Raw genomic sequence first — 16,074 nt, 5'->3', positions numbered from 1 at the left:
TGACAACGTTGTATTGTGATCAATATGAAATTGGGGCATGTGATTATCCAAGAATCATCATGTGCTTCAATAAACCCCAAAAGAAGTTTTTATTCATATTAGGCCGTTGTTGGAAACTGATTTTGACTGTGGATTACTCCTCTTACCTGATGAAGACATAGGGCTTACGGCGGTTGTGATTGGTGGACAGGGTATGCTTACTCCACCCATGCACTTGATCACTCCTTTAGTATGCCCAACTCTTTATTATGTATTCCGTCTAGGAGTTATGAGATTGATCACTGTTCGTTATCTTCACCTTTGATTTACATCTTTAATTCAATTATCAACAAAGCTAATTCAAAGAATTTATGTTCCCGATTAAGGACATACATGAAATCAGTGGGTGAAATGCTTAAAGGAGAGAGAGAGAGAGAGAGAGAGAGAGAGAGAGAGAGAGAGAGAGAGAGAGAGAGCAACTACACATGGTAATCCTCCCCTTAAATTCCCAAGGTAGAAACGTTCATCTAAACCGGATCTAAAATGTTTCTAAATGCGTTAAGGTGAATTTAATCAGAAATGGTAATGTATTTGTTTCTCGTCTATTATCGTGATTTTCTATGAAAGGTTGTATCTGAAAATAATTCTCATGCTGATTGCAATTCCAATTTGGAAAAGAGGGCAACTTCTGTTTAGAAATAAAACTTTTTTAATGTAAATTTCAATTTACTACAGTTACACCATCAAACTGGTTAAAATGGTAAGTTTTAAATTTTAACGCTATCTTTAAACTTTATCATTATTCTTCGGAAAATATATATCTTTGCTATGAAGAGTAAATACAGGTGTTTAATTACCTGTGGTAAGAAAGAAGGGGTAGTTTTACTGTATAAAACTATCTAATTTCATGGTCTTAATCATTGTTCGTTATCTTCATTTTGAATTCCCCCTATCTCACAAATTGATAACAACAACGAAGTATATTGGTATGTTCTGTGTATTGCTATCTCAACATATGGTGTTTAATAACCAGAAATGCATCTCTAAAATGACATAAATATACCTAATAAAACGGAATATTTATTTCTCTAGAGGTGATCTCTAGTTTTCGTGTCACATGACCGTATCAGTCACTGCAGTTATACGTGTCATTGCATTTGTAGCAGTCTACTACTTTCTTATGAAAAATATTTAGATGTTTTACTGAACATAGATGTTAATGGGAAACTAATCACTCGACTTTGTGACAAACGGGATCACTTCAACTTCTCTATCGTCAACTTTCCCATACTTCTGTAGTCATAATCCATTATCATCTTGATCTATGATAATAATTTGTGATGTTGATTGCATCTATTGATAGAGTTATCAGAATCTCTATAAGTCTCGTTTTAAGTTCTGGAATGACTTTTTTGTGAGTTTACACAAACGTTTGGATGATCCAGACTATTGCTTCATTAGATATTGAAAGGGGCCTTACGCAGGGTGACTACGATGTGTTGTAATATAAATGTATCTGTGAAATGTGGCTGTTCGATCGTGAGCGATGATCACTAAATGTTAAGTAAATAGTTTAGAAAACTGTTTTTGCTTTGGAGTATTTAAAGTAATTTCAGGTAGCAGAAAACAATCCTGTTTTGAAAGAAATACCTGTCTTCCAAGTCTTTTTCTCAGGAGAGAGTCTGCACAAAGAAATAAAAACAGCATGATAGATTTTTCCCGAACAATATAAAAATATTATTTTGACAAAAATCACTAAGGTTTAATTAACGCAGCAATAAAAAATATGGAATTGGCGCCAAAAGTCGGTGTGAACTACAATAATATGTACATGCATGATCACCGAATTTAGAGAATTGGTACAATTTGGATTCACTATTTATAACGAGTATTACACTGTATCACATAATTTGCCCATTTGGTATTTAATCTCATTCTGACTTCACCAATTTGAACACACTTTCTTTTCTTTATACTTTGTAGCCGGGGTGTCCAGTAGGTGATGTCTGCGAAAGCGGTCGATGCGTGCCAGGTAATCTATTTTCATATATTCAGTTCATTTTCTATATGCATATCGCCTAATCTGAAGTATCCATTTTTCGGGAAATCATAACAAGAACCTATCGGCCTTATCACTCACCTTAGTATTACTTAAACGTATCACAAACTCCAGCAAGGGCTAGGATATCTGTAATAAGTTTCCCCTTCAGCATATCTAAGCTAAAGTTCAATATTCAGCAGCAATATAAAATAACACGTGTTCGTTCGTGAAAAAATGCGCCCAAGAGATTAATCGTGTATTGTTTAACATTATCCCACTCGAGAACATTTGACTCATGAGGAGACGTGTTCCTCTGATGAAAAACTTTACATAATATGTTACATTAACACTATCTAATTATGTTAGACCCACCCTAGAGTCGAAATCCTGATGTTTCGAAATCCACAAGTTTAGTACATACACTGTACATCTCTCTTTTTCTTAAATATACCTGAAATGTTTATTCAGTATCAGCAAAATAAAAGAAGTTTTTGAAATTATAAAGATATTTAATCACTATGACCATTGGCTTCTCTCTGTTGGTAATACCCCTACCCTTGGGATCATGAAATATATACATGGTGTAATTTTGATCCATAGGTACCTGTTCCTTCAATATATTTATTTACTTTCAATTTAATATCAATGATACCAAAGAAGATTTTATTTGAAATCTTTTACACATGAACACATTATGGTAATTATGTACTTGCACTGGAGTCAGAATATCTACTCCAAGGATCATGAAATTTACAATCATGGTGAAGTCCTTTTTGGTGTACATCAAAATGCATTTAGTTTCTCTGACGGACGTGCGTCTGTGGAGATTTTGCAAAAAACAGTTTTGAAAATTGGTCAATTTTTGTTCCGCCTCTAAGGTCCAGAGGATGCAATAATCATTTTAATTTCTTTTTTAAATTCCTTTCAAATTTGGTATGAAAGATATTTGGGACAAGGAGGACGTATATCGTAAATTTTCAGGATTCCTGGATCCTCTTGCGAAAACTTGACCAATTTTTAAGTCTTCTCTACAACTCCATATCTTTAAGAAAAACTAAATGCATAATGACATAGAGCAGAAAGGCCTCTACCAAAATGGTTAATTTCATGATCCCTAGGGTAGAGGTCCTAGCTCCAGGGCAGAGTCAAACTTGGTACAGTAAAATATCTCTATCTCGAAGTCCGAGGGACTTCGAAAAAACTTCGAGATATCCAGGGTTTCGAGATATCCAAATTCGATCTTGAATATTTTTTTAATGTAATGATGAAGCGTGTTTTATCAAATGCGTTTTCGTAATTATGGGCATTACTTTTTTTTCAAGAGTACTTCGACAATTTCGTTCGTTTATCTAAACCACATGTTAATGATATAGTGTGTATCATTTTAAACACCGTCCCTGGAATCGGGCGTATTAGTTCATAATTGGCGGTGGACTTAATCCGTAATGTGGGAAGGCCTCACTAATTACCCAAGCTGTTGAACCAATTATTGCGACCTGGGTCTACTCGAAAAAGGCGAGCGTGGATTAGCAGTCGATTGGTGTAGCCGTGGGCATGAATATGGGACTTAACGACACCAGGTATGCTAAGCAGAGCGGAAAATTGACTGTACTTCGAGATAAAGCAGGTGAATTTAGGGCATGAGACCTTGAAAATACTTCGACATAATATTCGAGATAAACCATATTCGAGATACAGATACTTTACTGTATATATAGTGCATATGTGCAAAACATGTAAATGATATATCTTTTGATGCTATTGATATTAGATTGAAACTAGATGTAAATTTAAAAGGAGCAGGTAGTCCTTTACAAAAATTGTCAATTTCATAATCAAAGGGGATAAAGCTTTGGTTTCCTGGTGGAGTCAAATTTATTGTAGTGATTATTGTCCAAATTAGTAATATTATTAAATGATAATACCTATTTCATATTATGTAAGGTCTTTTATTAATAAATGCTCTTTTGAGAGGGTATTAAAACGTATGACTTTTCAACACTGTACACGGCCATTCCTCACGATAAATTAAAGACTAAGCTTTTTGAAATTATAGACAGCTGCTTCTATAAGAAAAATGGAAAGCGAAATAGTGATCAGTCATCCAAAAATGACTTTGTTGAACGCCAGTCTGATTCTACACACAAAGTACTCTGAGTTGAAATAGAAAATATGCTGGATTTCCTCATTGATAATATCTTCGTGGTCTTTGGTGATCAGGTTTTCAAATCATCTGTTGGAATTACTATGGGCACGAATTGTGCTCCTTTGTTAACTGACCCGTTTTATAATCCCATAAAGCAGAATTTATTCAAAAACTTCTACGTGAGAGGAAAGCATCTCTTGTTGTGTCCTTCAATTCGACATTTAGATATATCGACGACGTATTATCTATTAACAATAAGAATTTTCATTCATATGTCGATTCGATATATCCCAGTGAACACGAAATAAAAGACACCACAGAGTCGTCCACCTCTGCTTCATACTTACACATTTTATTGAAAGTATATATGAACGGCAAACTAACAACTCAATTTTATTTCTCCGTAGTCAACTTTCCATATTTATGGAGCAATATTCTATCCTCACCTGCAAATGGTGTTTATATCTCTTAACTTATTTGATGCACAAGAACTTGTTCTCCATATGGTCAATTTTTAAATCGAAGTAGGCTACTGACCAGCAAGTTGATGGTGCAGGGGTTCCAACAGTCTCGTTTAAAGTCAGCATTTTGCAAATTCTATGATCGTTATAACGATTTAGTTTGCCAATACAACTTATCATTGGGTCAAATGCTGTTTGATGTGTTTCATACCAATTGTTAGGCCGTTTTTGACACACTGATTTTAACTACGGATAACTCCATTTGCCTGATGGCGATATGGGGCTCACGGCAGGTGTAACTGGACGACAGTGGATGCTTACTCCTTCCAGGCTTAACTCTGTATATTGTTTAACGTCCCTCTCTATAATATTTCACTCAGTGCATTGTATTGTTTATTTCCAAAATTAGCACTGCTTATATGGAGACGTCACCATTGCCGATGGAGGGCTGCCAAATTTAGGCCTGTGCTCGGCACTTACTGCCTTTGAGCCGGGAGGGATCTTTATCGTGTCACAACTGCTGTGATACGGGAACTCGATGTTTACGGTCTCATCCGAAGGACCACCCCATTTAGTCGCCTCTTCAAACAAGGGGTACTGAGGACCTATTCTAACCCGGATCACCACGGGGCTCTCTGCAAGACAACAATTCTTATGTATATTTGCACAGTAACAGCGGTTATCTATCGTCGTTTTCTCTTGTTTTTGTACGAAATAAATGTTTTTATTAGTCATTAATATATATTTCTATACCATTTAGAGATTTTGAGGAGGGGAGGGAAATGGTTGTCATCACTTTCACACCTAATGCCTGTTTGAGGTCTTAAGCAACGTTTCTGCTCTATTGTTCCTATAATGAGTTTTTCATACAATCAGTTTACGTGTCTTTTCCTTCATATGTTGTATTTTTTATTGCAGTGACATTACTTTACTTCGTCTATCGGCCTGGTTAGCTCAGTGGTTAGATCACCTAATTAATAATGCAAATATCTTAGGTGCGATAATCTATTGATCCAAGGATTCTTTCCCTTCACTACTACAGTAATTTGATAATGTCATTATATACAACTTTCTGTAATACCTAATAGCTGACATTACATTTTTTCTTACCAGAACATGCGTCAAATAGAAAATATCGAAATAAACTAACTCAAAAGCAGACTAGGTGATATATCCAAATTCATTTTGTGGAAACAAGATGGAATTCAAATAGATTATATCTGAAATGTCTCGAAAAATTAGGCATTATTAAGAAAAGTCGCATATGACCTTCATACAGGAAAATGTAAAGGTATTCAAATTCATTAGGAGGAAAAGATGTAATGCTCTACAAAATTGGGTTTAAAGTGATAGTGCGTACAGCCGTAAGTTTAAGGTATATTGATATAAAGCAAGGTGGTTGAGTTTTCAGGATGTACAATAGGTATGCGGCCTTAGGGAGTTCAGAAGAGGGTTAAAGCATGAGTAAGGACAGTGGGGTAGAAGGTCTCAGTAAGTACAGCAGGGGGTATATGTTTAAGGTGTGCGTGAGTGCAACTGATTTTAAGGTTTGGGGACTCCAACAGTGGGTAGAGTGTAGCATGTTAAGGTATGATGGTGTATATCAGTAGGGTTTACGGTGTGATGGTGTACAGACACGTGGTGAAGCTCATATATCTGTTGATCTTTCGTAACCCAAGTACCAAGTGTATCCTTACACACTCTAATGATTAACGGCTTACTATTGGGGTTGTTTAAATGCTGTACATTCTGTTAGCTGTAAACCATTTTTGGAGATAAATTTGCAGTATTTTGAAATTTCAATGATTTTCAATAGCGTCCACATTGCTTTATATACTTTCCCCTTCCTATTACTTTAATTCTTTCTGAGTGAAATTTTTTTTTAATGACATATAATTTCTTTTCGATAAAGAATACTTGACAACATTCGGATTCGATTTTCATATTTCCCACTTTCAGTTACATATCCAGAAAATCATTTTACTAGTGTTAACTCGCTCGTTCAGTACAGTACTTCTTTCCATATAATGTAATATTTCAAGGGATGTTTAGCTTGCTTTAATTTGTATATTGTTACAATTAAGATTGATAATAGTGGTTTGATATGGTATTGATTACTCTCATTCAAAGAAGTAACGCATTTTTTCCCCAGAGGAGTAGAAATGTACAATTGTAATCCATATTGTAAAGCAATGAAAATTTTTAGATCATACATTGAACGATATAACAATCGAAATTCCGAGATATTTCTGGCAAACTTTTTTGAAAGACACGAAAAGGTGCGATTCCATTCTGAATATATAAGTGAGAGAGACCGGCGTATTAAACGTTGTTTTTCTCCGAATTATATTGCCATTTTTAATAATTTTAATATCTTATTTCAGGTCAAATAAAATTATGAATGGGGCTTAAATATATTAGCTATCCGATATTACCAAATAATCCACGCAAACACTGAACCGGATTATGTTTAAGGAGGAAGAACACCAGAAAAAATTAAAATAGATGAAATTTGAGGGATATATACAATAATAATAATAATAATAATTGGTTTTATATAGCACCTTATCCAGCGTATGCTGCTCAAAGCGCTTTACAATTATCAATGTACATTATTACCCCGGCAGACCTTATTTCAAACTAGAACTTTCTCAGCCTCCTAGGAAGCATGCAGTGCAAGCTGCCATTACAAGCGCTAGAGCACTAACATTCTAGCAATATCTTTCACTTTCTATAGCCAGGTACCCCTTTTACACTTGGGTGGATTGAGGAAATTCATGTAAAGTGAACGTCAGCCCTGTCGCGGCCAGGACTCGAACCCACGACCTTTCGGTCGAGAGTCTGACGGCCTAACCACTCGGCCACTGACGCCACTATGATATTTTGAAATAGGAAACTTCCATTTCATTTAATCACAAAAAATGCAGTTTTAGTAGAAGGTAATCTGTAAAATGGATTAAAACCCCCTGCATAAAACAGAGTGCCAGAGACTGGAGCCAAATTTATCCAAGGATCAGACCTATGCTTGAGGGAGATAATCCTTAAGTTTGAAATGAATTTCTAAATTTTATGACAGCAATTAAATATACATCCGTATTTTCAAGCTAATAACGAAGTACTGTTCAATCTGTAATATCGGTGTATAGATTATTCAAGGTTTTGATGGAGAAGACTCGAGAAGATTCGACAGCATTTTGAATCTATAAGTGTGAGAAACCGGCGTATCACATTGTTTTTCGCGGAATTATATGGCCTTTTAATTATTGTAATATCTAATTTCAGGTCAAAAAATATTATGAATGGGGCTTAAATATATTAGGTATAAGATATTACCAAATAATCCGCGCAAACACTGAAGCGGATTATGTTTACGGAGGAATAACACCATAAAAATTTAAAATGGATGAAATTTGAGGGATATGTACAATAATATTTTGAAATAGGAAACTTCCGTTTTATTTAGTAACAAAAAATGTAGTTTTAGTAGACGATAATCTGCAAAATGGATTAAAGCCCCCTGTGGTCTACATATCAGCAGTCCACACGGTAACTAACTGAGGTACCTAACTGGACAAGGAAATTTAAAAAGAATATACTTGTATCAAATATTGTAGATATTTATATTCTCATTCATGTTTCGAAAGGAGGTCAACCGTTATGACGATATGGTATACATACTGTAATGACTATAAATATACCCCTCTAAATGGATAAGAAGTTTCAAGATTCAGTTTTCAAAATACTTGTACCTTGGTAGCATTGCTCCAGAATGTAATTATCTATAGTGTACTTGAATACTTATATGTACACACATATTTTGTTTCAATGTTTTACTTACACAACTGGTATTTTATCCTTAGATATTTTTCGTCTGCCCGGAGTTGGTCATCAAAGCGGATGTAGAAATGTAAGAAAGTTTTATACGTCATCACGTGCTTGTTGAATTTAGGAGACTGTTTTTTTTTTGTAAGTTTGTGTTAATAATGATTTATATTTAGGGTGGTCCATGCCCGCCTGGATATGATTGCGTTAGGAACCGTTGTATACCAGGTAAGTTGTCTCATGCAAAACTTATACGGTACTAATTTTCATGCATTATATGCGCATTTCGACAAATAATGTCTCTTCAGTGATGCTCAAGCCGAAATATTGGAAATTCGAAATAAAAATAAACTTGTAAGAAATAAAAAGAAAAACAGAGTGCCAAAGACTGGAGCGAAATTCGTCCTAGGATCAGACCTATGCTTGAGGGAGATAATCCTTAAGTTTGAAATGAATTTCTAATTTTTATGACAGCAATTGAATATACATCCGTGTTTTCAAGCCAGTAACGAAGTGCATAGCTACTGGGCTGTAGAGACTCTCGAGAACTAACAGTCCACCAGCAGAGGCCTCGACGTAGGGGTCGTATTGTAAATCTCATACGCTACCAATTTTGATGCATCAGACGCGCATTTTGACAAATAAAGTCTCTTCAGGGATGCTCAAGCCGAAATATTGGAAATCGGAAATAACAATAAACTTGTAAAAAGAAAAACAGACTGCCAAACACTGAGGATCAGAGCTATGCATGAACGAGATAATCCTTAAGTTTAAAATGAATTTCTAAATTTTAGCACAGCAATTAAATATACATCCGTATTTTCAAGCTAGTAACGAAGTACTGTTCAATTTGTAATATCGGTGTATAGATTATGCAAGGTTTTGATGGAGAAGACTCGAGAAGATTCGACTGCATTTTGAATCTCTAAGTGTGAGAAACCGGCGTATTAAACATTGTTTTTCGCGGAATTATATGGCCTTTTTAATTATTGTAATATCTAATTTCAGGTCAAAAAATATTATGAATGGGGGTTAAATATATTAGGTATCAGATATTACCAAATAATCCGCGCAAACACAGAAGCGGATTATGTTTACGGAGGAATAACACCATAAAAATTTAAAATGGATGAGGGATATGTACAATAATATTTTGAAATAGGAAACTTCCGTTTTATTTAGTAACAAAAAATGCAGTTTTAGTAGACGATAATCTGCAAAATGGATTAAAATCCCCTGCGATCTACATATCAGCAGTCGACACGGTAACTAACTGAAGTACCTAACTGGACAAGGAAATTTAAAAAGAATATACTTGTATCAAATATTGTAGATATTTATATTCCCATTCATGTTTCGAAAGGAGGTCAACCGTTATGAGGATATAGTATATAAACTGTAATAACTATAAATATATCCCTCTAAATGGATAAGTTTCAAGATTCAGTTTTCAAAATACTTGTACCTTGGTATAATCGACTTGAATACTTGTATGTATACACACATTTTGTTCAATGTTTTACTTACACAACTGATATTTTTAACCCTAGGTAATACTCCTCGTCAGCCCACAATTGGTCAACAAATCGAACGTAAGCAGGTTTTATACGTCATTACGTGCTTGTTGAATTTACTGAGAATGTTATTTATAATGTACTTGAATACTTGTATGTATACACATATTTTGTTCAATATTTTACTTACACAACTGATATGTTTAACCCTAGGTAATCCTCCTCGTCAGCCCACAATTGGTCAACAAATCGAACGTAAGCAGGTTTTATACGTCATTACGTGCTTGTTGAATTTACTAAGAATGTTATTTTTTAATTTGTGTGTGAATATCTATTTATATTTAGGGTGGTCCTTGCCCTCCGGGATATAACTGCGTTGGTGGGCAATGTTTAATAGGTAGGCCGTCTCATATATCTTTAGAGCAAATACGCCATGAAAAGTTTTTTCTTCTTTATAAAATGTTCAACCTGTAATATTTATGTAGACATCATGTAAATTTTTGATGACGACTTTTCTTTTTTTTTAAACTGGACCATTCACCCATGTGAAAAATATGATATTATTATATTTTCTTATATAAGGCATACAGTATTTATTACTAATTTTTGAACAGAATGATTATGACATGTTTCGATATGTAATATATTACCTTCTACTTTATAATGTCAATGCCATATCAATCTTATAAAACCTGACATAATTGTCTTCTTCCAGGATAGTAATGTACAGAAACTATTCATGTATTTAATGATATACATTCATAGTGCTTTAACTTACGACAGAATTATTTTGAAAGTAGTTTGGGTGATCGATCTCATTACTGTCTTATTACGCGCACAAAATCGCTTATGATTGATACTTGCCGGGCTCTGAACAGTCATATTAGTATGGTTAAATAACGACTTAAATTATACACATGTTATATTATTCCAGTGATTGTGTGAAAACGGAAATAGGACTACGCTGCCTGAGGAGAAAAAAGTTTGAACAGAAGAAAACAGATTGGAATAGACATTAAATTGTAGAATACGTTTTCATTATATATGATATATCAATAAAGTAGTATGCATGTTTGATATTCTGTCTTAGTTTGAAAGGTATTTATTTCAAGAAACTAAAGCATGATAAGTACATATCATTATAATAGTTGAGATTAGAAAACAAGTGCACACTTACATCATATCCTCTATCATTATTATACGAGGGCCTCTTATATTCACAAATGGCGATCGCACAAATTAAGATGTGTGAGGATACATGAATCACACAAAATTTAAACAATATGAATATTTACAAAGGAACAACGGATTGACATTACGAATGATATAAACAAAAACAAAAAGCACAAGAGTAAATGACAAAACAATATGAATAGAATACATATAGACAAGAGGTGGGTTTTCAGTATGAATATCATAAACAAGAAGCAAACTATTAAATGATGACACCAAGAAATAGAAGGGCAGCTTGGTTTATCGTTAAAATCACCAGTTTTCAGGATATGTTTCATTTTCGTTTCGAGTGCTATTTATATTGATTCCAATATTGAACATGCCTATTTGAAAGTCGGAAAAATGCTCAGATAAGGTATTCGTTATGTTCAACTTAATTTTTATCGGGGGCCTCCGTGGCCGAGTGGTTAGAGCATCTCGCACAAAATCACACGGCTTCTCACCTCTGTCGGCGCGAGTTCGAATACCACTCACGTCGGTAAGTGAGAGAGTTTCCCAGTTTACTTTCGGAAGGTCGGTGGTCTCTTTCCAGGTACATTGTATCTGGGCTTTCTCTTCCACCAAAAAAGGGCGCCAACAGATAACTGAAAAATTGTTGAGTGTGGCCGAAAACATCAATAAATCAATAATTTCTATCAAGACATATTCAAGTTCAAATATTTACATTCACTGAATCTTTCTCGTATATTTCTTTTGAAATTGACATTGCTTTCATGCAAGGTGAAGATAACGAACAGTGATCAATCTCATAACTCCTACAAGCAATACAAAATAGATAGTTGGGCAAACACGGACCCCTGGACACACCAGAGGTGGGATCAGGTGCCTAGGAGGAGTAAGCATCCCCTGTTGACCGGTCACACCCGCCGTGAGCCCCATATCCCGATCAGGTAAACGGAGTTATCCACAGTCAAAAACAGTGTGCCAAGAACGGCTTAACAATCAGTATGAAACACGTCAGACAGCATTTGCCCAAATGCGAGGTTGTATTGACGAAGTAGATCGTTATAACGACCATAGAATTTGCGAAATGCTGACTTCAATCGAGACTGTTGAAATCCCTGCACCATCAACTTGTTTGTCAGTAGCTTACCTCGATTTAAAAACTGACTATACCCAGAACAAGCTCTTGCATATCGAATCAGTTGAGATATATAAACACCATATGCAGGTGATAATGGAATATTGCTACATAAATGTGGGAAGTTGACGATGGAGAAGCTGAAATCATCCCGTTTGTCATACAGTTGAGTTGTTAGTTTGCCGTTAATGTCTACTTTCAATAAAATATCTAAGTATGAAGCAGAAGTGGACGACTCTGTGGTGTCCTTTATTTCGAGCTCACAGGGATATATCAAATCGACATATGAATGAAAGCTATCATTGTTAATAGACAAAACGTCATCGATATATCTAAAAGTCGAATTGAAGGTCACAGCGAGAGATTTTTTCTTCTCACGTAGAAGTTTTTTTTAATAAATTCTGCTTCATATGAATATAAAAACAGGTCAGCTAACAAAGGAGCACAATTCGTGCCCATGGGAATTCCAACAGACTGTTGGAAGACCTGATCACCAAAGACCACGAAGATATTGTCAATGAGGAACTCTAGCATATTTTTTATTTCAACTTCAGAGTACTTGTGCGTGCGACAATGAATGTATGTATGTTGCAAACTACATGTAGTTCAGTCAGGGGTTTTAGGTCCACCTGTCTTTGTAATCATTACCAAATATGGAGAATTGGCTGTTCTGTGTAACATAAAGAATGGGCCAACTAAATGATATTTTAGTACTTAAATCTAGTTTATATATTAAAACAATGCATACAAATATAACCAATAGCATGCCTTTCTTTGTTGTTTCATCGGGTGATAAAGGTAGCAATCATTGCAGGAAAAATGCATAAACCGCTTACGTGGGTTATGAATTGTTTCTGCAATGCTCGCTATATGTACCTTCATCACCCGACAAAACAACAAAGGAAGAATTTTATTGTTTAAGTAACTCAAGTTCTCTTCTTATTTTACATAGTGCATTTGATTACTCCTCAGCCTTATCTGTCGTTATATGGTTTGATTTGATGATGATGATGATGATGATGATATCGAGCTGTCAGGCGAGTTGTATGCATTTGAAAAATTGTAGACTTGGCTGCTTGGGTCATGAATGTCACAGATTGACCGAGTTCTTGTAAACAATATATATGAGAAATGACAAACTTCACAATACATTACAAATATTTTTTCTTCACTTTCACATGCAAGGTGAAGATAACGAACAGTGATCAATCTCATAACTCCTATAAACAATACAAAATAGATAGTTGGGCAAACACGGACACCTGGACACACCAGAGGTGGGATCAGGTGCCTAGGAGGAGTAAGCATCCCCTGTTGACCGGTTACACCCCCGTGAGCACTATATCTTGATCAGTTTTTAAATCGAGGTAAGCTACTGACAAACAAGTTGATGGTACAGGGATTTCAACAGTCTCGATTGAAGTCAGCATTTCGCAAATTCTATGGTCGTTATAACGATCTACTTCGTCAGTACAAGCTCGCATTGGGTCAAATGCTGTCTGACGTGTTTCATACCGATTGTTAGGCCGTTCTTGGCACACTGTTTTTGACTGCGGATAACTCCGTTTACCTGATCAGGATATAGGGCTCACGGGGGTGGGGGTGGGTGGGTGACCGGTCAACAGGGGAGGCTTACTCCTCCTAGGCACCTGATCCCACCTCTGGTGTGTCCAGGGGTCCGTGTTTGCCCAACTATCTATTTTGTATTGTTTATAGGAGTTATGAGATTGATCACTGTTCGTTATCTTCACCTTGCATACATATAACTCTTTTGTACCAGGTTAAAACTAGGGAAAGTTGTTTGGCCATAAAATGTAATAAAATGCAACGTCTTCTTTGAACGTTGTTATTTAATTGCATATTTTTTCTGCCATTTATTTTGCTAAATGAAAGTTGAAGGTAACGAACAGTGATCAATCTCATAACTCCTATAAGCAATACAAAATTGATAGTTGGGCAAACATGGACCCCTACAGATTCCTATTCTTTATTAGGAATCACTCTAAAACCCTTTCCTGTCTGGAACATTATATTGGGATGTTTACTTTAGAATTTCACAAGGTTTGCCTGCGAGGCTTTTGAGAAAACATGGCAACCGTTTTTACTTCTTTAACATTGAAACTCCCAAAAGGAAATTCAAAGATTCATAGAACCGGAAGTATTTAATATATTTCAATGAAACTTGGCAAACGTGTTTAGTTTGTCAGTAATAACAATATGTTATACCTTAATTGATACCCCCTTTTTAAAAACCTGGGACCTATATAACTCGAAAACGACAGGAACTGGAAGTTTGAGCTCGTCATGACTATTGTAACTCAAAGTTCTATGAATCTAAATCTAAGGTTGCGTTATATTATGATGTATATTTGCAAACATATTTCGTCCCAATCAAAAGAGCTTTGTATCCTTGTAGAAACTGTAAGATCCGCAAGTCTAAAAGCTTATTTACAGAACACAGTAATATTTCCTACGAGAATCTTGTAAAGCTTTTTCCTTATTGACCACCACCGTTTTCTGGAAAACGCTGACAGAAATCTGTTGAGAATAAAAAGAATAATAATAAAAAATGACAAAAACAATAGGTCTTTTCGACCGAAGTCGAAAAGCCCTAATTAAGAAATGAAATGCAATCCAATTAAAAATACAGAAACAATACAGTAGAAGATCTTCATGAAAATAAAAATATCACAACGCCGATTTAGTATACTGGAACTGTTTCTTTCAATCGAGACATACTACTGACAAAGATGATGTTGCAGGAGTTTGAACAGTCGCATTCAAAATCAAAAGAAATGTAAACTTGTAAATTCTTACACTAATTCAAGACCTATGTGATGGTCTTCATTTCCAATACGAGGTCTTATCATTGACCCAAGCTCCTCCATCATCTGACGCAGGCCAGGGTCCAAAACCCTCAACATCAAAACTTAAAACTCAATTTCAGTTGGGAACTTTGTAGGAACCGGTTATGATGCGATTCAAAATGGATAGGTGTTTAGTGAGATTTGCATATCGAGGAATGTACATAATGTTTTCACTGATGGGTGTAACATTATGAAGAACGAAAAGGCAGACCAGCATAAAAAACGAACAGGTGCTTGTCTTTATACCATTTCATCAAAAAGATAATGTTGATTGTTTTTATAATACAACAGAGACAATTTCTGAAATGTCTATACTCGTTGAATGTAAAATGCAAGAAACTTAGCATTCCATCCACAATTGTTGAACATGCTTCGAAGAACGTCAAACGTTTATATCAAACAGGGTGATATTACAGAGGTTTCAACAGTTTCGTCTGAAATCAGCATTTCACAAATTATATGGTCATTATAACGATCTTGGTTACCAATACAACCTATCATTGGGTCAAATGCTGTTTGACATGATATATACCAATTATATGATTAGGCCATTCTTTTCACACCGATTTTGACTACAGATGACTCCGTTTACGATAAAGGGCTCACGGCGGATGTAGTTGGTCGACAAGGGGTGCTTATTCCTCCTAATTACCTGATCCCACCTCTGGTATGTCCAGGGGTCCGTGTTTGCTCAACTCTCTATCTGTATTCCATATAGGAGTAATGAAATTTATTACGGTTCGTTATTTTCACCCTCATGAAAGTATGCGATATCCTGAGGATAGGAAATCGTTCAACAAAGACTTGCACCAAAAGTAAATGATGAAATATCGGACCTAAACGTTTCAGGAGTATCGATTGTATTCTTTCCAGAAAAAAATCATTTATTTGACAATCAAGGTATAGCAATATCATGTATATTTGTTGAAC

General features: G+C 35.3%; 1 protein-coding gene across 1 annotated transcript in view; it reads left to right on the top strand.

Annotated features, from left to right (window-relative positions):
- LOC125679166 (uncharacterized protein K04H4.2-like) overlaps positions 1-11,042 on the top strand; it is a 73,240-nt gene extending 62,198 nt beyond the window's left edge. The window contains exons 21-27 of the mRNA XM_056157493.1: positions 1,963-2,011; positions 8,488-8,534; positions 8,626-8,677; positions 10,000-10,041; positions 10,177-10,218; positions 10,309-10,360; positions 10,898-11,042. Of these exons, the coding sequence (XP_056013468.1) occupies positions 1,963-2,011; positions 8,488-8,534; positions 8,626-8,677; positions 10,000-10,041; positions 10,177-10,218; positions 10,309-10,334 (258 nt within the window). The 3' untranslated portion in view covers positions 10,335-10,360; positions 10,898-11,042. The remainder of the gene's footprint in view (positions 1-1,962; positions 2,012-8,487; positions 8,535-8,625; positions 8,678-9,999; positions 10,042-10,176; positions 10,219-10,308; positions 10,361-10,897) is intronic.
- The last annotated feature ends 5,032 nt before the right edge of the window (positions 11,043-16,074 follow it).

Source organism: Ostrea edulis, chromosome 2 (assembly GCF_947568905.1).
Source record: "Ostrea edulis chromosome 2, xbOstEdul1.1, whole genome shotgun sequence".
NCBI classification, from domain to species: Eukaryota; Metazoa; Mollusca; class Bivalvia; order Ostreida; family Ostreidae; genus Ostrea; species Ostrea edulis.
The sequence above is the reverse complement of the archived record's forward strand: the minus strand, read 5'-3'. Positions and strand labels throughout refer to the sequence as shown.